Here is a 25,043-nt window from a genome sequence, read left to right as displayed (position 1 = left end):
CATCAACACTAATATCAGCAATAGATAGCAACTTCTTCATCAACACTAATATCAGCAATAGGTAGTTACTTCGTCAACACTCATATCAGCAGTGTAAGGCCTATAATAGCTACTTCATCAACACTCATAAAGCAATAGATAGCTACTTCATCAACACTCATATCAGCAATAGATGTCTACCTCTCAGCCATAAACACTGACATCAGCAGTAGATAACTACTTCACCAACACTGATATCAGCAGTAGCTATTTTATCAACACTGATATTGGCAGTAGACAGCTACTTCATCAACACTGATATCAGCAGTAGATAGCTACTTCATCAACACTAATATCAGCAGTAGATGGCAACTTCTTCATCAACACTAATCAGCAATAAATAGCTACTTCATCAACACTCATAAAGCAGTAGATAGCTACTTAATTCATCAACACTCATATCAGCAATAGATGGCTACCTCTACATAAACACTGACATCAGCAGTAGATAACTACTTCACCAACACTGATCAGCAGTAGATAGCTCTTTTATCAACACTGATATGAGCAGTAGACAGCTACTTCATCAACAATGATATCAGCAGTAGATAGCTACGTACTTCATCAACACTAATATCAGCAGTAGATAGCAACTTCTTCATCAACACTAATATCAGCAGTAGATAGCACCTTCTTCATCAACACTAATATCAGCAGTATATAGCTACTTCATCAACACTCATAAAGCAATAGATAGCCTCTCCATAAACACTGACATCAGCAGTAGATAACTACTTCACCAGCACTCATATCCGTAGATAGCTACTTCATCGGCACTCATATCAGCAGTTGATAGCTACTTTATATCGGTAGATAGCTACTTCATCAGCACTCATAAGTCATATTCATACCAGCAGTAGATTACTTCATCAACACTCATGATCAGCAGTAGATATTTACTTCATCAACACTCATATCAGCAGTATAGATAGCTACTTCATCAGCACTGATATCAGCGAAAGATAGATGAACACAGAGCAACTAGTTTTCTGTGAGTTTAGCAACACCAATATCAGCTGTATACGCTAGTTCTTTATGTATAAAGGGTTTCACAAGGTCTAACTTAACTTTTTTGAATAACTCGCAGAGTCCTTTACAAACTTGAAAAGCATAAACTAAAGAAAAGTAATTGGTAGCTCATTTAGTTCAACCTAACAAGTGAAACGGTATTGGTAAATCAAGCCAAAACATAATATTATTTTTTAGGTAATTTCCATTTCATTTTCCTATCCAAATCGCGTAGTACCCTTTTAATTTCAATCCTGCATTATGTCCCTATGAGCGCGCCGTACGTAGCCAATCAATTATCTCCGTCAGCCAATTAGCGCGCCGTTCGTCCAATTAATTATCTCCGTATCCAATCAGAGCGCGTTTTGGCTGGGCTCTGTCAGTCTTCCACGCGGTAGCTTTCTTTTGCTCTGCGGATTCTTATTGATAGGCAAGTTTTGAGATTCGCTGTTAGAAATACTTTGATATTTCACATAAATCGCGGTTTGGATGAATTTAAGTGATATTAGACTGTCAGGAATGTGTTAGAGATCCTTCACATGAGTTATTTTGGTTGTGGTCTTGTTGTAAAATATGTAATTTGATGATATTCTTCGTTTAGATTTTTGCCAGAATTGCTTGTTGCAGTTCGCACATGGTTTCGATGTGTGAGTTCGTGATTTCTCAAAATTTCTAAAGATTTTGTCTTCCATTTTTCTCTTTAAAGTCATCCTGTGCACGTAGTATTATCAAACGTTGGGCTCATACGGATCAGCAAATATTCCTGATCAGTTTGATATCATTGTTGCATTTGGGGCGTTCAGACTGGCCAAGGGGAAGGCATTTTTAAATATTTTGGCGATATAAAATTATGAAAATAGTCGCATGTTTGAGTCAAAATCACTACGCGCTGAGTGCATGATTGCGCGTATGCATGTACCATCTAATTAACCTGGGGATGTTTATTTTATATTATTGGAGCGTGATGGTACAAATGTTTATGTTAACATTTTATTGCGGAGATTATTTTCTTCAGGTGGACTTTCCCTTTCGCCATCTTATTAATTGCAATGCGCTGTATTTATTTATGTCATGTCGCCTTGCTCAAGTTTTTTTCCAGATATTTATGTAGACTTTTTGAGATTATATATAGGCAGTTGAACATGTTCGAACGTCCTGCATCTTGGATCTTTTAAATAAATGCATGCATGTCATATGTAAACAAAGAATATTGACGTTCTCTAAAACATGTAAAAACAATATAAATTTAGGGTTATTTTTATCGGTCACACCCATATCAAATATTCTAATTGTCATGTCAGCCACTTTTATATTTATTTCTGCTTTGGAGAAAGATACTAAAAGGTCATATGATTTTATTTATGCATTGGTGAAAGTATACTAAATTGTGATTTGTTTATTTATATATTTTTTTTTATGCATTGTGTATAACTTGAATTGCTATGGTTCATTTACATTCGTGGTAAGTGCTCACGGAAAAATGTGGTAAGTGATGGGCAATATTTTTAGTGTGTTATTATTTATTTTATTGATTCCAACAGGGTTCTGTGCATGTATTTTTGGTTTCAGTAGTTATCATAGGCCTACAGGCCTATGTGGAATCTCAGATCCTGAGACACATCTGGGCAGATTATGGAGTAACTTAAAAGGCGTAACATCATCCTGAGGGAGGGTGTTATACCAAGATTATGGAGTAACTTAAAAGGCGTAACATCATCCTGAGGGAGGGTGTTATACCAAGATTGCGGAGTAACTTGAAAGGCGTAACATCATCCTGAGGGAGGGTGTTATACCAAGATTGCGGAGTAACTTAAAAGGCGTAACATCATCCTGAGGGAGGGTGTTATACCAAGATTGGTGGAGTAACTTAAAAGGCGTAACATCATCCTGAGGGGGGGGTGTTATACCAAGATTGCGGAGTAACTTAAAAGGCGTAACATCATCCTGAGGGAGGTGTTATACCAAGATTGCGGAGTAACTTAAAAGGCGTAACATCATCCTGAGGGGGGGTGTTATACCAAGATTGCGGAGTAACTTAAAAGGCGTAACATCATCCTGAGGGAGGGTGTTATACCAAGATTGTGGAGTAACTTAAAAGGCGTAACATCATCCTGAGGGGGGGTGTTATACCAAGATTGCGGAGTAACTTAAAAGGCGTAACATCATCCTGAGGAGGGTGTTATACCAAGATATGGAGTAACTTAAAAGGCGTAACATCATCCTGAGGGGGGGTGTTATACCAAGATTATGGAGTAACTTAAAAGGCGTAACATCATCCTGAGGGAGGTGTTATACCCAGATTGCGGAGTAACTTAAAAGGCGTAACATCATCCTGAGGGAGGGTGTTATACCAAGTTTGCGGAGTAACTTAAAAGGCGTAACATCATCCTGAGGGAGGGTGTTATACCACGCTTGCGGAGTAACTTGAAAGGCGTAACATCATCCTGAGGGAGGGTGTTATACCAAGATTGCGGAGTAACTTAAAAGGCGTAACATCATCCTGAGGGAGGGTGTTATACCAAGATTGCGGAGTAACTTAAAAGGCGTAACATCATCCTGAGGGGGGTGTTATACCAAGATTATGGAGTAACTTAAAAGGCGTAACATCATCCTGAGGGAGGGTGTTATACCAAGATTGTGGAGTAACTTAAAAGGCGTAACATCATCCTGAGGGGGGTGTTATACCAAGATTATGGAGTAACTTAAAGGCGTGACATCATCCTGAGGGGGGGTGTTATACTAAGATTATGGAGTAACTTAAAAGGGGTAACATCACCCTGAGGGGCGGTGTTATACCAAATAGAGACACATCAGAGGATTGAGGTCTGGGGGCCTATTTACTGAGTACAGTATATTTTGTAAGTCATAAGGTTTTTTTTTAGTGATTATGAGAGGATATTATTATTTGGGGAGTTCACTTTTTGAGTTAGGGAGGAGGCTATTTTGGTGAGTTCATTTTTATGAGTAAGGGAGGAGGCTATATTGGTGAGTTATTTTATGATGGAGGGAGGAGGCTATTTTGGTGCATGAGATATATATTCTTTTATGTTGAGGGAGGAGACAAATTAGTGAGTCAAATTAACTATAGTGGAGGAGACGAGTTTTATTTTATAGTAGAGGGAGGTGAGAATATTTTATATAGTAGAGTTGGATACACAAATTTACCCCCTTTTATTTTCTTAAATTATATTTTTGTACGGAGTTTATTTTTGTGAGTGCAGCAGATGAGATAATTTATTTTTACATGGTAAACATTTTATTATGTTAGGTGATAGGCACAGTCTGTTGGAATCATATTGGTTTATTATGTGCATTATGAAATGGTGATGATACATAGAGATGCATGCCTCTGGTGTGACATTTTTTATGTATTATCGAAAATCTGGTCAGCACCTAGAGGGGAGCTATGCTGACCAAATTTTCATTTCGCAAAAAGTAGTTGTTTTATAGGATTTTCGATAGATTTTATGATGATACTTTACTAATACATGCTTGCATGTGTTCGTAAGTGTCATCTCTATTAGCATGCGCTGAGCGGAGCCATGCTGCCCAAATTTTCATTTTGTGCTAAATTACTTAGGTCTTTTTCGTACGTCTAATATGTGTAATCATATATAACGCTTTTAACGTTCTTATAACTTCTTTCTTTTGCTCTGCGGATTCTTATTGATAGGTGATGGGAAGGTGTGATTCCCCTATGTGACAGAACCTGATTCAGACATGCTCATGCTTGCATAGCGAGCACATGGACAATATGGGCTGTTGTTATGAGGTCATTAATAATAAATAGAAATGAGGACATCAGTTAGTTGGTCAATTGGTTTATCATAGGAATTCAAGTTGAGAAGTTGTTCAGTTGAGGAATTATTTGTGTCAGTGCATGTGATTATTGAGGTGTTTGCTGCTTGTGCAAAAGGTGAGGGAGGGTGCTAACTGAGTAGCATTACAGAAGCCATTGTAGGAGTGGGGTGCATTGAACAGGGGTGTGACTGAATCCTGTATGTTGTAGTCTGGAGTTATATAAATAAAATATTGTTGAAGATAAAGAAGACAAATTGGAACGACCTTCGTGAAGAATTATTTAGATGCACTCCTGTTTGTGAAAATATCGAAGGTGGGGTTTTGCCCCCACGACTTGCCCACGCCTCACCACAAAACTTTTCGTGTTCCTATTAAGGAACTGGTGTCAACCCGGCCACCTGACATTTCATATACCAAGTTACAGTCTAACCAGGTTTTTTTTATTTCATAACCACATTGAGACGTTCGTGCTCTCGTCACGGCAATCGGCCGTCCCGCCACACAAGTCAAATTTACGATGTCGTACATGAGTTTGGTCACAATGGCTCATTATGTAAGAAAATATGCAGTTTGAAAGTTGCACAATAATTGTTATACATTTTTAATTTCGTACAAAAACTTCTCGGGTTATTTTTAATTTCGTACAAAAACTTCTCGGGTTATTTCGTACAAAAACTTCTTGGGTTATTTAAAGGGGCTTGATGAACTGAAATTAGGGCGAAATTATAGTCTGTGGAACTAAAAATTCCAAATTTGAGCTAAAGATCTGTACTAGTCAGAGTTTGAGGCTCAAAGAAATGGAGCAGATCCAATGGAGCAGATACACCACTGGTGTTATCATTATTGCCTATATTTATCTCAGAAATAAATAAACAGCAGTGAGCATAATTATTTTCGGCATTTGGGTTTTCCCCAGCGCTTGATTGTCGCGAATGACGATAAAGCGGCTGGTCTATAAATAACATTGCACCGGTTCACCGTTGGTGTTATCGTAAGCAAGGAGCTTATATAGAAAGGAGAAGAAATAGATTACGTAACGCATTGAAACCTTGTGCCGATTTGAAATCTGACAAGCTATTCATCGAAAGGTACCTTTTGTTTGGGACAAAGGACTTCCGCCATTAAATCGGTAAGCTGACCCGACAGTGTATTAACGCTTTACCTAGCAGGCTACTGTCAATAAGTGATCAAATGCAAGTCGCGTGAAAGCGCTTAATGGAACGAAAAGTACCTATTGTTATACATAAACCCAAGGGTGTGATTGAGTAGCCGTAAGCACAAAAGGCACACATTAGCCGCTAATGCATAGTTCGTTGTCACCCCACTGACATTAGGTGCTTCATTTAAATAAATTGAATGCTGCTGAATGATTACACATCAAGGCTGCCATAGTACAATAATGGTATTAAATAGCTACGTCCCGGGAGCTACGTATGCATGTAACATATAATAAGTATACCGGTATAGGCCTATATAAAAGTTGTTTTACAAATTGAGATTTTATTTTATTTTATTTTAAGAAGGAGAATGTCATAATCAGTGGCGTACTGAAGGGGGGCAGCTCTTCTGTGAGAGGTCTTGGGAGGGGATGAGGTTGGAGGAGGGGATATGAAGAATGAGAGGGGACTGGAGGAAGAGAGAAAGAGGAAGAAATAAAGAGAAATAAATAAATAGACGTAAATAAATAGAAAGGTAAGGAAAATGATAGGAATGAGAGGGGACAAAACGTAAGAGGGGATGGAGAAGGGAAGGGAGATAAGAAGAGGGAGTGATACTTTAGCAAGTACAGAGAAAGGAAAAGAAATGAATGACAAATAAATGTAGGCCTTATAATAATTATTATAGAAACTAAACACAGCCCCCCACACACACACATAGGCCTAACACTAATAGCAGAGAGTTGATATTCTTGAGAGGGCACTCTATTCACGTGGTTTCTTTTCCAACGCTAAAAGATCACGAATTTTGGTGGTTTGCAAATGAAAAGTGTCCGCACTATCGATTGATTACGTAACTGTTATGAATAATTTATTAGGTTTTTCAATGCAATCGCCTCGACCCATTAATACATATTATCTGTATCATCAAAGTACTTGGAATAGCAATCCGGTGAGTTCACTGAACTACGCCCTAATACTGATGGAGTTTTAATGGCGTTTAATGGCGCTAATCCTCTCCATACACAGATGAACAAATACAATAGATGAAGGTCAACACGTATGACCTCCTATGTGACATGTTATATGTGATGTACAAAAACCTGAATATCATAAAGATCAGTATTCGTTTGTGCATATGAACTGCACATTTACGTTGCTAGATATTACTCATTATATATAATGACAAATATTGGTATTATGACAATACGGTACATACATTGTATATAAAATGACTAATAGATCCTACTATCATGGCGTCAGGTCAATGTTCATCATACCCCGTATGTTTCTTAAAATTCATTCATATTTGAGACAAATTGCTGTGCCAATTTTATTGGTGCACAAGTACCAATTTTTTAATTTTCATTTCCTTTTAATGAAAGAATTAAGGTTTTCCACTGCACGGGGGCCACAAGGGTGATACTAATTTTAATGCTATATTTTCAAAACGAATACCGTAAAATGGGGTAACTTCGGTCAGCGGGGTAACTTCGGTCGGTCAAATATATTTTTTTAAATGGTCATATTTTCGTACAGCAATATTGTTTTTAGTCATATTTGGTGTCAATTTGTTAAGAAATATGTTTGAAAGAAATAATAATCGCTCATGTCCAATTTCCTCGAAATTTCTAAAAAAATCGGGATTTTTTGACCAAAAATGAGCATTTTTTTTTACATTTTTTTCAGAAAAAATAAAAATCGATATTTGTGAGCAAGGATGTGTACTTGATTAATTTTGTAGTGCCCAAATGTCACAAAAAACAACAACTTGTCCATATACAGCGAAGATCAATTTTTTGATTTTTTTCTTCTTCATGGAATGTAATACTCTGGCCAAAGTTGCCCCAAATGCGGGGTAACTTTGGTCAGGCTATTTTTAACCCCTAGGGCACCCTTACAAAATTATTTAAAAATCTTTTTCAACTTCAATGTGTAGAGGGGAACCCTAATGTCATAAAAAAGAGATAATTCGAAATACAATTGGTTTTGTTTGGAAGCAGTGGTTTAAAAACTCTGAAAAGTGCCCAAAGTTACCCCATTTTACGGTACGTGCTCCCGGTTGGCTCTATAGCGATTTCACAGAAAAGGTATTTCTAGTGCAATGCAGCGTCGGACTCTAGCTGAGAGCGTAGCCTAAGTCATTCCAGACTCCAAAAAGGGCTCTCCATACACAAATGAACAAACACAAAGGAGGGTAGTCTCCTCCGTGACCAGCTTGATTTCGATGGAGCGGAACCAAATTGGCTGCGGAGGAGACGGGTCATTTTTCCATGCAAATTTTTCAGTGTCAGCCGCCTGCTAATAGCACTATAGGCAGCCATTCGATGATGCCAATGCCTTTCATGCGTTACGTATTTAAAACGCCCAGTCAGATGTATTTTACACCTGCCAAGCACAAGTCACCCAATTTCGAAAATTGGACGTTGAATGTACACTCTCATGAATATTGATTGGCAACATTTTCCAACATGTCAGCGCTCAAATCGGACACAATAGAACAATATACCATTCAGTGCGTTGATCGTAAGTAAATAAACAACAGTAATCATATTTCGACATCGTGGGTTTTCCCCAGTTGTAAAGTTCAATTTACACTCAGTCGCGATAAGCGATTAATGATATTAATATAACGTGCGATCGCTGACATAACTGAAGGAATTCATGTGGATTTCTTACACCGAAATTGATTTGTCATAAGCTTTTTATTTATAGCTGACCACGATGATCGTACTTGGGTCCTGCTGGGACCGTCAGCAGTGGTTGTGCCAGAATTTTCGGGTGGGGGTGGACTGGGGGTTGCCATGGAAGAAACGAATTTCAGGGGAGGAGCGGGAATCAACATCATGATTTTCCACAAACTTGCAGCAAAAAGTGGAAATTGTCGTAATTTTGGGTTTTTACTTGGGGGCAATTTGAAGCCTGAGATCTGAATAGCTGAACGTGCCCCCCTCCGTGCCCCTATGACGCTACGCCACTACTGTTTATTTTGGTTGGTATATTATCACTTTGAACCAACAATCTTATAGGCCTACATCAAAATGAATAGTTTACGTTTTATTTTAACAAGTAGACTAGGCCTAACTATATTCAAATTCACACAGATCTCCGAATTCACAATTAGGGCCTACCCATTTCATTTAATGACACCCCCTCTGACATTTTGGTCATTTTTGATAAGACCCTATTCATTTTGTTAATGACAATACAATCTTATCAAATTTGATAAAGTGTCTTGTCATTTTGATGAGAATAGGCCTATCCGATTCAGTTTGAAGAGAAGTCTGTTCGATGCTCATTTTGAAGAGAAATCTGTTAACCCCATCCGAATAGTTTCCCTTTTCAAATTTGACAAGTTTCTTTTCAAAAATGAGTAGATCATTTGAGAGTGTAGGTCTAAATACATAAATGTCGATTTCGGTTTTAATATAAATAGGAGCAGGCCCTATGTTAGTTTCTTTCTTTATGACAGCGATCGCATGTCATAGTCACATGCACCTGCTATAAATACCTTTTATACGGGACTGACCGAATCGGGAAACGGGTGACTAGATATGAGATGAGAGGGAGCAGCAGGTCTGTTTTAGCGAATATCAACTCTCTGGTTTTAGCTGTGTGGGTCGTCTCTTAGACGGGCTCTTAGACTATAGCATTATATCTGAGTAATCTATCAAAATAATGGTGTAGTGTACTGTAGCATCATTTCCGAAGCACAATCCAGCTCCAATCCATCGTACATTTTAATGTACGACTTAAAAGTCGTAAATCCATGGAAACCGTGATGCCTGATGCAAACGGGTTGCTAGCATAGCGAGAATCAGCAGCAGAGCAGTATCAGTCATACTGTACATACGAAATACATGTACTTGTATGTACACCAGCAGTGAACGACACAAGACACCACATTAATCATGCGTGAGTATACACTAGTGACCTTTTTGTTTATATTCAGGGTTTATCAGGAAAATAAATCAGCCAATTTGTCTAAAACAATACCACTCAAAATTGTTTAAAGGAGTATTTCGTGATCCTAGCATCCTCTTTTTATGACATATCCACGAAAAAGCATAGGCCTATTCCCAAAATTTCAGTTGCATAGGGCCTGCACTTTGGCTCGTTTTTTGCAGGTTTACATGGTCCAATAATCACAAGATGACTGACATGTGGTAACAAAGGCAACAGTCACTGCTATTTGATTACTTCGCCTGTGATTGGCCATCACTGTGATACGATGGTCAAAAAACCAATAGATGACTGACATGTGGTAACAAAGGAACCAGTCACTGCAAGTTGATTAATTCCTGTATGACTGGCCATTCAATACATGCCTGTGATACACTATAGCCTTTTCAAAATGTAATACATGTTTGCTTGACTGCATTGACTATACCTGGGAACAATACACACAGTATATGCATTGGACCAGGGACTGTGTATGAAGGGACTCGAAACGGATTATAGATAGGCCTAGCTATTGTCAAGCTATTGTTATCAGGTTATCTTTTATGGCCTTCGATTACATGTGAGTTGCATCGAGGGCGTGATGTTTGTTTTCTTATTATTTACTCATGTTGCCCTATTCAAATATTTCTAAAGTTATGTCAAATAGAGTGCTTGCACGAATGGTCATTAGTTCAAATCATCCTCCAGACAAGCTCCATAAGATATGCTAATGCATGGAGTACAAAGATTTACTTTGATCTATACCAGTTTACAGGTGATTGGTATTGTACTCCATGCATTTGCATATGTCTTCTGGAGCGTATCTGGAGGATGATTTGAACTTATGATCTTCCGTGCAAGCACCCTATTCAGTACGACAGTAACTTAGCTCACTTCCGGTAATTTTTACCGGCGTGACCTCTGCTGTTACGTAACGCAATGTTGAAAATCAGGTGGCAAATACGGTTTTTCAGAAAACATAAAAAAAATGGAATACACGAGTCGTTTCTCCCTTCATTTCCATATTGAGCCCATAGATAAGATATGAAACATGAGTATAAGGCAAAGAATAACGTGTAAAAGTTGAATTATTGTGGAAAAAATGAATGCTTTTGGTGCGCGAAGTAGCCTAAAAAATGAGAGAAAATGCATGTCACAATAACAAAAATGGTTATATCTACAGCTTTGAGGAAACGCCGGTCTAATGCTTTTCTGTTATGATAAACATTAATTAACCACAGCTTGTATTAAAATTTCAGCGAAAATGAGCGGTGGAATAACCTAGTCGTAGGTTGAAAAGTTGCGTTCTTTGAGTCCTCGTGTCGTAAGCGCACGTTGCAAGTGTCACGATGCTTCACGAAATGGATCCCAGCCGGCGCTGTCTATTATACATGTTATATTGATTAATATAGCAATTAAAACGTCTATTGTTATATATTTTATAAATACAAAATACTCTATTGTGTAACAAAATATTGTAGTCGTCAAAGAAGGTAGTATCATCTCATTTAACTGAAGTACAAGCAGTTTTGAAAAGATTGTTGTTGAGTGAGATCCTTGAACATGTTGAACGAGAAATAAGATAGCAAAAAGAATACCCTTTGCCCGAACAAGTTGCGATGGCTTGTGGACAGAGCGAAGGTGTGCAGTGCGGAAGGTTGTGAGTTCGATTCCCGTGTTATTTTATCGATTATGTGGAATTTTTCAGTTCGTTTTTCTTTTTTTTTTTCCTTCCCTTTTGTCTTTAATAATATAGGCCTAATGAATGTCAGCTTGAAGGCCCACTTTTTTCATGATTTATTTCAGTTCAGTTCAGTTCAGTTTTATTTTCATCTCAACACACATACATATAAATAACATGATATAGAAAAAAACATTTTGTAATAAATTAGTAACAATGCAAAGCCAAATAATTTACAACTGAGATACCAATATTAATATTACAAAATAATATTTTAATAATGTGGTATGAGAGATGTGGATGCCACAGAAACGCATGTTTAAGCCTAATCCTACATTCGAGTTCATATCTTTTTTACAAAAAATGCATTTAAGTTCAGTAGCTTTCAATATGAAATAATCAAATAAAGCATGTCAAACTTAAGTAATTTTTAAAAGTTCAAGAATATATATAGGCCTATCAAATAAAGGAACGTCAACACAGATTTTCACGATTGTTTAATTGGACGAGCCCACTCCCCTATCGGCAACATATTTTATGAGCTTTTATGCATACATATTAAATCATGAGATGCACGAATTTCAAACCTAATATTTTGGCATATTTGTAATTTTTACACAATGTCCAACTTACACCTCGGATTACACCTAATTGGAATCAGCTAAGTTCGTTTTCTAGGTAGAGCAACTAACTTTGATGTGTTATTAAGACTAATCCCCCATAGAACACCACAGTTAAGCGGTCAAGATATTAAGTGTTTTCTTTTCATTTTTATCTCGCTACTTCTGCTTCAAATGTAACGTGAAAACCTTCCTGACAGTTATTTACTAATATTATAAATATTGTTATAATTTTTGGAATAACAAAACTTCAAATTTGCCCGAAATCGTATATTATGGCTTTAATAAAAATATGAAAACTAGGATTTAAAAATATGAGTTAAAATCAAATCGAAAATCAAAGAGAGGTGCTTGCGGGGTTCGAACCAAGATCCAACTTCCAAATACATGTATTTACCACTAAGCCATATCAGAGATATGATTAATTCGGTGACAATAGCAATGTTATTCCCACTCAGTGGCTCACTCGTGTATTCTATTTCTGGAATGAATTAACACTGTCCAAATAATGTAACACAAACCTTTATGCTGACTTTTAAAATTGTTTGAACGTTGGGAGTATTATTTTCAAGTTAAATAACCAACAATGGACAATTGACAATGAAAGTTTCTTTGCAGGAAAAACATCGCCCGTACAATATATGGCGTGACAGTAGTCACGCACAAAGATAAACATTTCAACATGTTCAATATGCGACTAGAAATATAGGCCTACCCCAACCTAAAGTGATGAAATTTTCAGGCAAGCTAACTTTAGTTATTCTATAACATGACACCCATTTTTGATTCCGGCGCTTTTTCTTGCTGGGTGATATGAACATTTTGTGTTCGTTACATGCAATTTTTCTCATTTTCCGAGCTACTTTGGACATGTTGAAGCTTCTTTTTTCCCATTTAATTCAACTTTTACACGTTATTTGTTGCTTTACACAAATGTTTGATATCTTATCTGTGGTCAGGGTACATAAATGGAGCAATATACGACCCGTGTCTTCCATTTCTGGAGCTATTTTGATCAAAAGCGTTTGCCGGCTAAAATTTCAACATTGTGTTACGTAACCCGTGTTCACCAACCCGTATAAATTTTCTGTCGAACAAAAGAGGTCACAAAGTTGCTGTCGTACTGTAGAAAGGTCTGACGCATAACAAACTATACATTTTTGGAATCCTCATGACCATACGAGTATTTTGATATATTACTTGGCATAGTTGGAGCACTCTCAAAATTTGACCCCATGTGACCTTGATTGACCCCTCCCCGGAATGCCCGGAAGTTTCAGGAGGTCAAGTAGAACCATGTGCTTCTTTTGTCCAATTTGCCATCAAGATTTCAAACGGAAACAGTTCAGACCCAGAGCACGATCATGTCAGAAATCATTTATATTTTGTTCTGGGCATTGACGTAGTCATAGGGGCATGGGGGGCACGTGCCCGCACCCCCAATCGATTGCAAAATTTTAAAAATCCCGTAGGAAAATTGCCAAAAATGGCTTGTGCCCCCAATCAGACCCGGTGCGCTCCCCCCCCCCCCAATCATGGTTGGTGCCCCCAATCAGATGACCCACGCTACGCCACTGGTTCTGGGACTGATTATTCGGACTACGATCAACGTATTATTCATGCTTGCTCAACTGAGGATAATTTGTAAACCAACAACCCGCATGGGACAATGGGTGGAAGCCGTTTTCAGTCCCTTCAACACAGTCCCTGGCATACGTATAGGCCTATAGTAAATTTGTCTGCTTTATCTGTTTTGTGCTGTTTAAGCAAATAGTTAAACATAATTTCCATAAAATGTAAGCTTTAACTGTCAGATATGTCCCCCTTTAATTTTTGAGCCGAACAAGTGAGGTAAAGCAAAGAAAATTGGAATTTACTACTAGCGCCAATGAATGTTATACGATTGTAAAACGGTACGATCCCTGGGTGTGTGTGTGTGGGGGGTGCGTATGTGTGTCCTGCACGCGTATTTTTTCTGCAACTATAACGGGACGCAATACGATACCGGTATGTTATAAGAATCAAACTTACAAGAAAGATGGCTCTTGTCAAATCCTACAATTCTGTCAGAGAAAATATGCATATTTGCATTAAATTTTAATTAATTGACATAATTGATTAATTAATAAATATTTTATTTAATGATTTACCATAATTCCAAACATGTCAAACAATATGTCAAATTAAAGCTAATGAAATGCTTTATATATTGGTCAGAGCACATTTTGCAGAATGCATTTAGTATTTTAATTACATGATTCCAAACATTCTATTCCAATTTTTTTTTTGCTATACACGCATAGAAGCTGTACTTTTAAAATCCGCACCTAATCAATAATTTCACTCCATTGTCAAAGTACTGTGCTCTCTGTAGCATTATGGAGTAACCAGGTCCTAGAGTGTGATGGTTTTGTAGCAGATGACAGTGCTCATTCAAGCCTATCAAGGTCAGTTAGTAGCCACTTGCTGAATGGATGGCCATTATCAGCTATCAAAGAGATGCCTTGTGCAGCTGCCAATCACAGTAGAGGTTTGATAACATTTTGTTAAAACCCAAATGTGATATAAGGACAAAGCTGTGCATGTTGGTACTTAATTGTTTGGATTCTTATGTTGAAATTCCCTTGTATTAGTATTTTTATGTGTAGTGTATATTGTTCATAAATTATATAGCTTTTAAATTTTGGGCATTTTTGCTCTGTTGCGCTGTACCATTATGGAATTAGAGCAAATCAATTACCGACACAAGCAGGTATACAGTGTATTATTTTATTTTTATTTCGTATCTCAGGAGCATCTAGCTCACTTGGAAAGGCATCAGAATTTGGTACACGAGCGCTTCGAACTTTATATCGGAAGGTGGTGAGTTCGAGCCTCATCACGGTCACATTAATTTTATCAACCAAATATTGTTCGAACTTTTCATATTTGTTTTTCTTTTATTGTTTCTTTTCTTTGACTTTTTTTTTTTTTTTTATTTAATTTTTTCTTTATTTTTCTTTTATTCATATTGCCAGGGTAAGGAGAGGAGGGTACTAATGGCCCATTCAGTGGTTTTTTCATCCGGACGATCGTAAAAATCATCAAAATTCAGATTTTGTACTAGACTGCGGAACTCAGTCTTCAATGATATAGTCAGTAATAATCTTTTGGTCATTATATGACTATCATCATTTGACGACTGAGTTCTTATGATACATCATCCGAAGAGCAGTTTCAGACAATTGCTTGGGATTGTTGGGGCAGAGGTTATCTTTTGAATTCTTTCATGACCACTGAAGCAGAGTCAAACCTGTCAAGGACACTCGGCGTGAATTGAACTGACCATGTCACTCGCAACAAAAAGAATTTCAAAGGTCATAAAACATCAATTTGGTATCTTCTGCTAGTGGTTCAGCCGAAAGCCGAGTAGGCCTATATTTAAGACAAAAATAATGCATTTACGTGAATCTGTAATTTATATACTGACAGTATATATAAATTAGCTACATGTATTTAAATGGGGCTTCAACTTCGTCGATACTGCCGTTTTCTTGGGTTTTTGCCAATTTTTTTCATTAAAAAAATTTATGAAAGTAACAATTTGATTTTTTTCCCACTTTCGCTGGGATCACTGAATGGGGCTTTGCAACGCGATATATTCAAAACTTGTATTCACCTACTGTTATAGCATTAATCCGATTATTACACAACTTCGCCAGCGTATTCAAGACACCCAATGCAAATAATCGCCTAGATTATGACGTATCATACTGTAAATATGGCGGAGTACTCAAATTCATTCAACAAAACCATGATTACAAGCTATTGCAATCTACCGCGACAGCTCGTCTCACACACATAACAAATGCACTATAGGCCTACGATCAAATAGGTTGACGACAACGTTTGATTGAATGCACTGCATTGCGCCATGATTACGGTGAAGGACACCGGTTCAAATCCTTTGTATGGAGCCAATCAATAATTTCACACACATCCTCTATTATTGCCCAATTATTGCCCGGGATGATTGCACACTGTAAAAGAGCTATTGTTATAATGTTTGATGAAATCGTGTTTAACTATTTGCTTAAGAACGGCACAATGCAGACAAAGCAGACAGATTTACTACATGTGGTACATGTATATACATATAGGGAATGTGTGCGAGAGTACCTAATTATAATAGGGGCGTATCCAAAAATGAATTCACGCCCCTTTCAAATGTCGAGCCAAAGTGCAGGCCCTATGATTCCGATTTTGCGTTTGCGAGTTATGCATGATTATGTCAGGGCACTTCCCTGATTATATTATGTGTATTACACTGCTCCATAGACAATACGTTGTAATTTCGTTCTGGTGCACCAGAACGAAATTCAAATTTTGCGATATCTTTGCTAAACGAATTCATCTGCAAGAAATATTTTGTACATATGTAGCCAGAGTATTCCAGTGATATAAAAATCTCAACTTTTTTTGAGAAAAGTGGGGGGATGAGGCTGTGGATCACGAAATGCCCTTTTAAAAAGGAATTTATAAATTTTACAAAATTAGTTACTAACTATTAAACTTGGGGTTGTGGCAGACAGTGCTAAGGATACATAGGTCTAATGCCCCCTCCCCATTATGCGCGCGAAAATTTGCATGAATAGGGCCTATATAATTAATTTTGAATTGGCCGTTTTAAATTGATCTTTCAAATGACTACATGTGCTGAAATGCGCTTGATGCAGAATTGATGCTGGATTGGTCAACTCAGTGCCCCCCAAAAAAGGTGGCGGCCAGGGCATGTGCCCCCCACCCCGTCACTACGCCTACGCCACTGAAATGCTATGAAGGTATAACCTCCAGTGCCCCCCCGGACAAAAAATGAAAGAGAAAAGTGCCCCTCTGACAGAAAATGAAAGAGAAAATCAGAAGGACAAAGGGAAAGAAAAGGGCCAAAGAGTCAGTGGGGGCAGAAATTACCAAATTTGCATCGATTCAGCACCCCTCCTAGCAATGAAAGTCACAATTTTTGCAATGTGTGCAACTCTGCATTTCACCACAAAATCATTTGAAAGATCAATTTAACCCTAACCGCCTAAGGGCTTTTTGGCGACGGGAAGGGAAAGAAGGAAGGAATAACTAGACTTAGCTGTGGTCTAAGACCACGAACACAGCCGTGTTGTAACCCCCAATGACCTTTTGACCCCAAAATACATGAAAACCCCATAGACATTGGCTAATGTCAATGCATGGGTGCGCGTGGCATCACTTTGCTATGTTATTTGTGGCAGAAGGGGCATTTTGAAGGTTTTTCGTCTCAGGCCGGAAGTAACCCCTTAATGACCTTTGACCCGAAATAAAAAAATAGCACATATGAATTGGGTAACCACAATTCATGTGTGAACATACCGTTACTGTCCTATGTTTTTCTTAGCAAATAAAAAATTTTGAAGGTTTTTCGTTTTATACCGGAAGTGACCCCTTAATGACCTTTGACCCCAAATCTGTGAGGACCCCATAGACACTGGATAATAACAATGCATATGTGCAAGTGGTGTCACTGTCCTACGTAATCTGTGAGAGAAGAAGCATTTTGAGTTGAAATCACGTTTTTGACCCCTATGACCCCTGCGTGACCTTTGACCCCACGAGTTTCATATGACATGTAGGGGCATGGTCAATAATGGTTGTGACCAAGTTAGGTCAAAATCGCTGTAAGCATGTAAGTGCTAGAGCAAATGTAGTGGTCGGCAGAAGAAGAAAGAAGAAAGAAAGAAAGAAGAAAGAACCTGGAAGAAAAAAGACACAGCCGTGACTAACGTCACGGCTGTGTAAAGAGAGAAAAGAAGGAAAGAAGTTGTTTGCTCTGGGTGGGATTCGAACCCGAGACCCCTCGCATGCCAGGCACTGGGTCGGCGACACTTTGCCATGGGTCTTGGGCTTCGCTGGCCAGCGAAACCGTGCCTATATATCACTTAGGGCGATTGCGTCATCATACCACGTGGGATGCATGCACGAACAGCGCATATATCAAGTAGTATTTTGTAGTATACCGTCCTGTTAGGGTTAAGGAAGCCTATATTGAGTTTCGATAGTGGTAACCTAACCCTGACCGCCTAAGGGCTTTTTGGCGACGGGAAGGGAAAGAAGGAAGGAATAAAGAGAGAAAAGAAGGAAAGAAGTTGTTTGCTCTGGGTGGGATTCGAACCCGAGACCCCTCGCATACCGTCCTGTTAGGGTTAAGGGATCTGATATTGACGTTTAGCAATGTTTTCACATATTTTTTATACGTGGGAGCTGAGAGTACACCAGACATATTGAATTGCATTCTGAATATGAGGAATGTCCTTTTTTTATTTTTTTGAAATTAGCGATATAGGCCTAATTAATACAAATTTTGTGACAAATTATTAAAATTTGATATTTTTTAACAGTCCTAGAAGTAAATTTTATAAATTTAATGATATGTATTTAAAGTGTATGTAACTGGGATGAAAAGCTGATGATCAATTGAAAATTTTGACCTCTCATATTGAAGATATATACATTGTTTTCCCCCAAAAGACCTGATTGTTTTGGTGTTTTGGAGAAACAAATCCCAGCTACATACACTTTTAAGTACATATCATTAGATTATCAAAATTATTTGGTATCAGAAGGACATTCTTGATATTCATGCAATTCGATGTGCTCTCATGTCCCACAAAAAAACTGTCCAAACGTTCATACCCCAGCCCTTAAATTGCAGCAAAAAGTGGAAATTTTTCATAATTTTGGGTTTTTACTGGGAGCAACGGGGGGGGGCAAGAGTTCTGACTGGGGAGCATTTTCCCCCATGCCCCCTGTGGCACCACCACTGACAACCACTAGCTATGCCTATGTTTCACCCAGGCTTGTAACCTTTCGGAGTTAGAGGCCCTTCTGGTGACATAGACAAGGTGAAGATAATAAGCACCTCGAAAATAAACTCCGCACTTCTGTAACCCATCCTACACCAAAACGTGATTTTGTTATGACAATGCTTGATTAGACTGTGTCTTGTTAGCTCCAATTTGATTCCAAATTTGCTACCAAACACTTTAAATTGACAAAGATTGATGAAAGTTGGTGCATTTTCAAAAGTTGCAAATCACAACAGTCAAAATTGCTGCATTTCAAATTAACAATTGAATAATTGGTATTCTCTGGTTGACTATGGTAATCCTTAGAATAGGGCCATGTTTCAAAAAAAGCACCCTAAAAGAGTATAATTTAGCCATCTTTTGAGTAAAAATTAGGCTCCACCCTTAGAAATGGGGTAGGGTTTTGAATATCGGGTAACACACCCCATCAAATAATAACTCAAGAAACCCCCGGCAATATGGTTCACTTTCATTGACGACAACATAATTAGCCAATTTCATTGACAACAACATAATTAGCCAATTTACACATTTGCAATGTATAGATTGTATTTTTACAGTGTATGCTCTAACCCATCTGGAAAATTGCTTTATTTCAATTAATTCATTCATTATTATTATTCAAAATTAATTAGTTATATACACTATTTTGTTTTGTTTTTAATGTTAGTAAACCATTTTAAATAATGTAAACACAAAAAAAGGATGAATTCAGCTGAATTGAAATTGCCAAAACTGACCTACAATATGTAAGGAATTTATAATACTGAAATGATGCAATTGTGTGCTAAAGTATTTCATTATGTGTATAAGAATGTAAGTTTTGAGCATTTCAAGTTTATTTTGACCGAGTTTGAGTCGGGAGGAGTGAAAGGAAAAGTGGACAAAACAAAACATATACCGCATTGGATTTGTAAAATCTTCGCTGGACATACTTATTTTTGATTGCGTTATATGTGACATAATAGGGAACTCTGCTAGCTGGTACCATGTATGCCAGAAGAAGATATCTTGAAGTAAGCTTCCCACAATGCAGTTCTTCCCTGTACTGATTTGCTATTCAGTGAACAGGATGCATCCAGATCTTGCAATTGAGGTAAAGCAAATCATTACAGGGAAGAAATGCATTGTGGGGAGTGTAATTATATCTTTTTTGATGTACAACACAGATCTGGAGATAACTAACTTGCAAGTTTCAGTATATAGATAGAAAAGTAACAAAGTCTCTCTCTGAACAAAGTTCAAGTCATACAAAACAAAACAACAAAAAACCCTTTATTGACTTTCGTTTTGTCTAATAATAAAGTTTACCCAATGATGAATTTGCAAATCAACTGATTGAATTTCAATTTAGTTCTGTTTCTTTTTTATTTGTTTCATTGTGATAATGTAAACTTATAATATTTTTTGCTTATTTCAGCTTACAGCTGATGGAAAGCATCAGCAATAATGAATTATGGATGGAGATTTACATGTTGAAACCAAGTCACTACTACTGGTAACCATTTCAGACATAGACATTATCTCCAAACTAACTAAGGGGTCCACTATCTACCGAAGGTTCTTGTAGAACCAATGTCAAAGGAAAATTAACCCTTTCCATGTGAGTGTTGACTGCATAGGACAAGTTTTAAATTTTCTTTAAAAAGTCAACTTTTTCAGAATTGTACATTTACATGACCATATTTGTTATCAGCATGAAAAATGCATTAAAATGAGTACAAACAAGCTTAGTATTGGTTCAGTGATTCAGAGAAAGTTCTATATTCTCATTTTTTCATTTTTTTTTTCATGGTTAATAGGCGTACTCACTAGCAAAAATGTCAAAGAGAAATAATGATCAAAACCTCCCTAGTTCTCTCAAGAGGACTAAAATATGTGAACAAGTTCAGCATGAGCCTGAACAAGTGCTTGAGCCAAGCTCTCCATGGCCAAGAACTTTGGAACCAGACTCTTCTGAACCAGGGTCGTTTATAAAACCATGCACTTCAGAACCAAATACTTCATCAGGACCAAGAACTTCATCGGAGCCAGGAACTTCACCAGAGCCGAGTACTTCATCAACACCTGGAAGGTCATTTCAGCCACCAGAGGAAAATGCTTCATTGGTGCCCAAGCCACTTCCAGGGGATATTTTGACTGAAAGTGTTCCAAATACAGTTTCAGAATTACTCTCTTCACAAGGTAATACAATTTTCATATAAGTTTTGTCTAATTGAGGGCTCAGGAGCATGGTGGCCGAGCGGAACAGGCTCTGACACATAATAGGAAGGTTGCGGGTTCGAGCCCCGGCGACAACATCGTGTTGTGCCCTTGAGTAAGGCACTTTATCTCGATTACTCCTCTCCACCTAGGTGTATAAATGGGTACCAGCATTCTTAAATGCTGGGAAGGTAACAGACTTGCTGTGGAGGAGGTGTAGCGATCCCCTTATAGCAACATTACATGGAGGAGTCTGGCCTAATCGCCATTGAAAGAGAGATGGTCACTCTGATCACTGTTTATACAGTTTGCACTGTCTGCACAGTATTTTTTCTGGGACATGAGAGCACATCAAACATATCAAAATTGCATTCTGAATACGAATGTTGTCCTTCTGATATCAAATAATTTTGATTTTTTTGAAATTTGCAATATTTGCATGTTAACCAAGAAGTACAAAATGACAGTGAAATAACTTAATGTAATCTTTTTGTATTCTCTATGTAGCTGACCAAACAGTTGTGCATGGCAAGCAAAAAATCATCCATGGAGATGTTTACAATGCTCAAACAATCATTTTTCAAAAAAGCAAATCAGATCCAGGACCTGAAACAGGCAATTCAAGGGTAGCAGAAGGTGAGTGATCAAGAAAACAGCTTATACTTTGATCAGCTCGTAATTGGCGGGCCTTATAACATTGCGGTTTATTTCGAGAATTGTCTTTTGACATCTCGCCAGAAGTATCACAAATTATTAATTTAAGTCCTATACTTCTGTCTACTTTATTTAAACATGCACAATATAGACCAGACAACTATATCACTCTAAATGTGGGTCTACTTTTCGGCGTAGTGGTAAAAGCCTAACAATTCCCGCCAAAAAACAAGCTGATCAAACTACAAGCATATGCCATGAGCATCTTTTTAAGGTGGATTATACTGTCACTTTCATAAGTATTATTGATCCCCCACAAAGAATTGGCAAAGGGGTCATAGAAATATAAGCATTTGTTTATTTATTTTCACTGACAAATGTGGACCCACCTATGACACTTCACTCATAAGTTGTGGACCCACATCAATCGTGGATGTCCATGGTCGTACGAGAGGGTGCTAGACACCGTAATAAATGTATATGGGGCAGGGCCTGCAGAAGGTTTTTGAAGGGGGGGGGCACAAAAATTGGCATCTAAGCACCAACAGGCCAACAGGATTTATTTTACATTCTTTTTGTCTCTTTAACAGATGCAATCATTGAGGATATCAGGAAAGATCTTAGAGCTTTCTACATCAAATGCCTCTGTAAGAAGCAGATGTACCCATGGAAACCTGGCACATATGTGGATCTTAATGATATTTTTGTGCCCTTAACCATAGACATCAAAATACCTGGAGCTAGACGACAACATGTCAAAAAACCGTTGATACCCTACACAAAATTTCTTGCTCAAGATCAAAAGGGTGTACGGTTTATTCTATCAGGAGATCCTGGGCAAGGAAAGTCAACGTTCTGTGCCAAATTAGCTCATGACTGGTCTGAAGCGGAAGAGTCTGCTGGTTTGAACCACATACGACTTTTGTTCATTTTGGAACTCGGTAAACTGGACCGCAGCAGTAATATCGAGGATGCAATATGTTCACAAATACTTTCACCCGACTACAACCTTAACCCTGCAATTTTACGAAATGTCCTTCGCAATCCCGAGTTAGGCAAATCAATCGCCGTCGTTTTTGATGGATTAGATGAAGCGCCCTCGGATTTGTTACACAAGCAAAAATCTAATACCGGCAATGTCGTGAAGATTTTGCAGTGTAAAGAAATGCGGCAATGGAAGGTTCTTGTCACTACGAGACCTTGGAGGGAAGCTGAAATTTTGAATAGTCACGCGACTGAATATGCTGGAGTATATGAACGGCTGGAATTACGGAAGATGACTAAATCGGATGGCTTGAAATTGGTAACCAAGTTCTTCAACCAAACCCCAAATGACACAATAGCTGTCGCACTAGGAAAGCGTTTGCAGAAACATATCAAACAGAACAAACATTTTGTAGAGATATCAACCCCATTAGCAGGACAACTTCTTTGCTGGTACTGGGCTGAAACCGATGGCAAGAAAGGAATTCCAGAGAGGCGTCATCAGTTGTACATGGCGATCTTCAATATCATGTTCAAAATGCAACAATATCCTTCTTCAAAACTTTTGGTAAGTATTTGCATGTATTTAAAATAAATATCAGGTCACCTATCATTACAGTGGCATAGCCAGGGGGCAAAGGGGGGGAGCTGCCCCCTGATAAAACTTTTACCTGCAACTTAGTTGCCAAGTGATCTTTAGCGAGGAAATTGAGATGTACATGCATATGCAGTTGAATAAATAATTCTAATTTGTAGGAAACCAGGGGCATATCCAGGGGGTGCAGAGGGGTGTAACACCGAGTCTGTCTTAAACATGCCAAATTGCTCTATTTGGGGCTATTCTTGCTGGTGCGCACCCTGGGTCTTTAAGGTTTCTGGATATGCCAGTGTTGTAGCAGGGGGGGCGGGGTAAATTTCTCCCACAGAAATTTTCTGGGTTGAAAATTGGGAGGGCAAAGAGTAAATTGTCATTTAAATCACTCAAATTGGGACAAAAAATTGACAAATGGGGACGAAAATATGGCTTTGCACCCTCACTAAATAGTGAGATAAGCCACGCTGCTGAGATGCACCCTTAAAACTTCTGGAGAAACCCGCTGACTAATAAATTTATTTTCTCATTCGTTGACAGGACCTGACTGACCATCTAGGAGAAGTAAGTCTTCAAGGCCTAAAACCAACTTCAACACAGATTCTGTTCACAGAGGAGGACATGCTGAAATGTTGTACAGTGAGTGAGATAGGTGATGCTAGGCAAATGGGCATCTTGAGCTACAGAGGACATGAAAGTGAAAAAAACTTACAATTTTTCCACAAGTCCGGACAAGAGTTTTGTTGCGGTAAATATCTTGCCAATGAAGACCGTCCAGAAAGGCTGACAAAATATCTAACGGAAATCCACACTGTCAAAGATGCCTTGAGTGTAGGTTTAGTCCTTATGTTTGCCGCTAGCTCAAAGAATGCTGCAAAGCTCATCATCAGAAAGTTGATGGAGATTTTCAACGACAAAGTTAAACCTTTTATGTCCCAATACTTAGATGAACAATTGCCATTTGATGACGGTGACGAAACCCCGTCAACTTTGTCGATTCAGCAGTTCATTGCATTAATTTTGGAGTGTAACTTTGAAGCTGACGCGAAGAACATGTTCAACGGTGTTTGGAAAGAAGTATTCCAAGATGGAAGAGTTTTGCTCTACGGTATCTCTTCAAAAGTCGCTGTCTCTCTCGCTTATTGCTTTACACACAGTGAGCCTGATACTGTTCGCAATTTAACGCTTCGTCCTATTGCGCACCCAAGTCATCCATTCATTTATTACGGACCAAACCTCAGAGAGTATGTAGATGCTTTACAAAATATGAAAGAATTTACAAATAGCCAACTCGAAGAACTTTTCCGAGCCTTCAAAGAAGACAATGGGCAAGAAGTTCTGCACCCGGAGTGGAGACACTATACTCCAGCGCAGTCTGTTGCAAATATGGCATGTATTGCTTCTGTTCAGAACAAAGGTCTGTCACCTGCGTCGGAAACAAACATCTCTTCACTTATTGAGTCATTCCAACATACAAACTTGGACATGCTT

The 25,043-nt window shown here is 38.2% G+C and overlaps 1 protein-coding gene across 1 annotated transcript in view; it reads left to right on the top strand.

The window, feature by feature from the left end:
* The first annotated feature begins 9,858 nt into the window (after window positions 1-9,858).
* The window catches only part of LOC140168155 (uncharacterized), a 58,949-nt gene continuing 43,764 nt past the window's right edge, over window positions 9,859-25,043 (top strand). The window contains exons 1-4 of the mRNA XM_072191478.1: window positions 9,859-9,920; window positions 20,541-21,304; window positions 21,830-21,958; window positions 22,567-23,528. Of these exons, the coding sequence (XP_072047579.1) occupies window positions 20,941-21,304; window positions 21,830-21,958; window positions 22,567-23,528 (1,455 nt within the window). The 5' untranslated portion in view covers window positions 9,859-9,920; window positions 20,541-20,940. The remainder of the gene's footprint in view (window positions 9,921-20,540; window positions 21,305-21,829; window positions 21,959-22,566; window positions 23,529-25,043) is intronic.

The sequence above is a fragment of the Amphiura filiformis genome, chromosome 13, assembly GCF_039555335.1.
Source record: "Amphiura filiformis chromosome 13, Afil_fr2py, whole genome shotgun sequence".
NCBI lineage: Eukaryota > Metazoa > Echinodermata > Ophiuroidea > Amphilepidida > Amphiuridae > Amphiura > Amphiura filiformis.
This window is presented reverse-complemented; position numbering and strand designations above follow the sequence as displayed.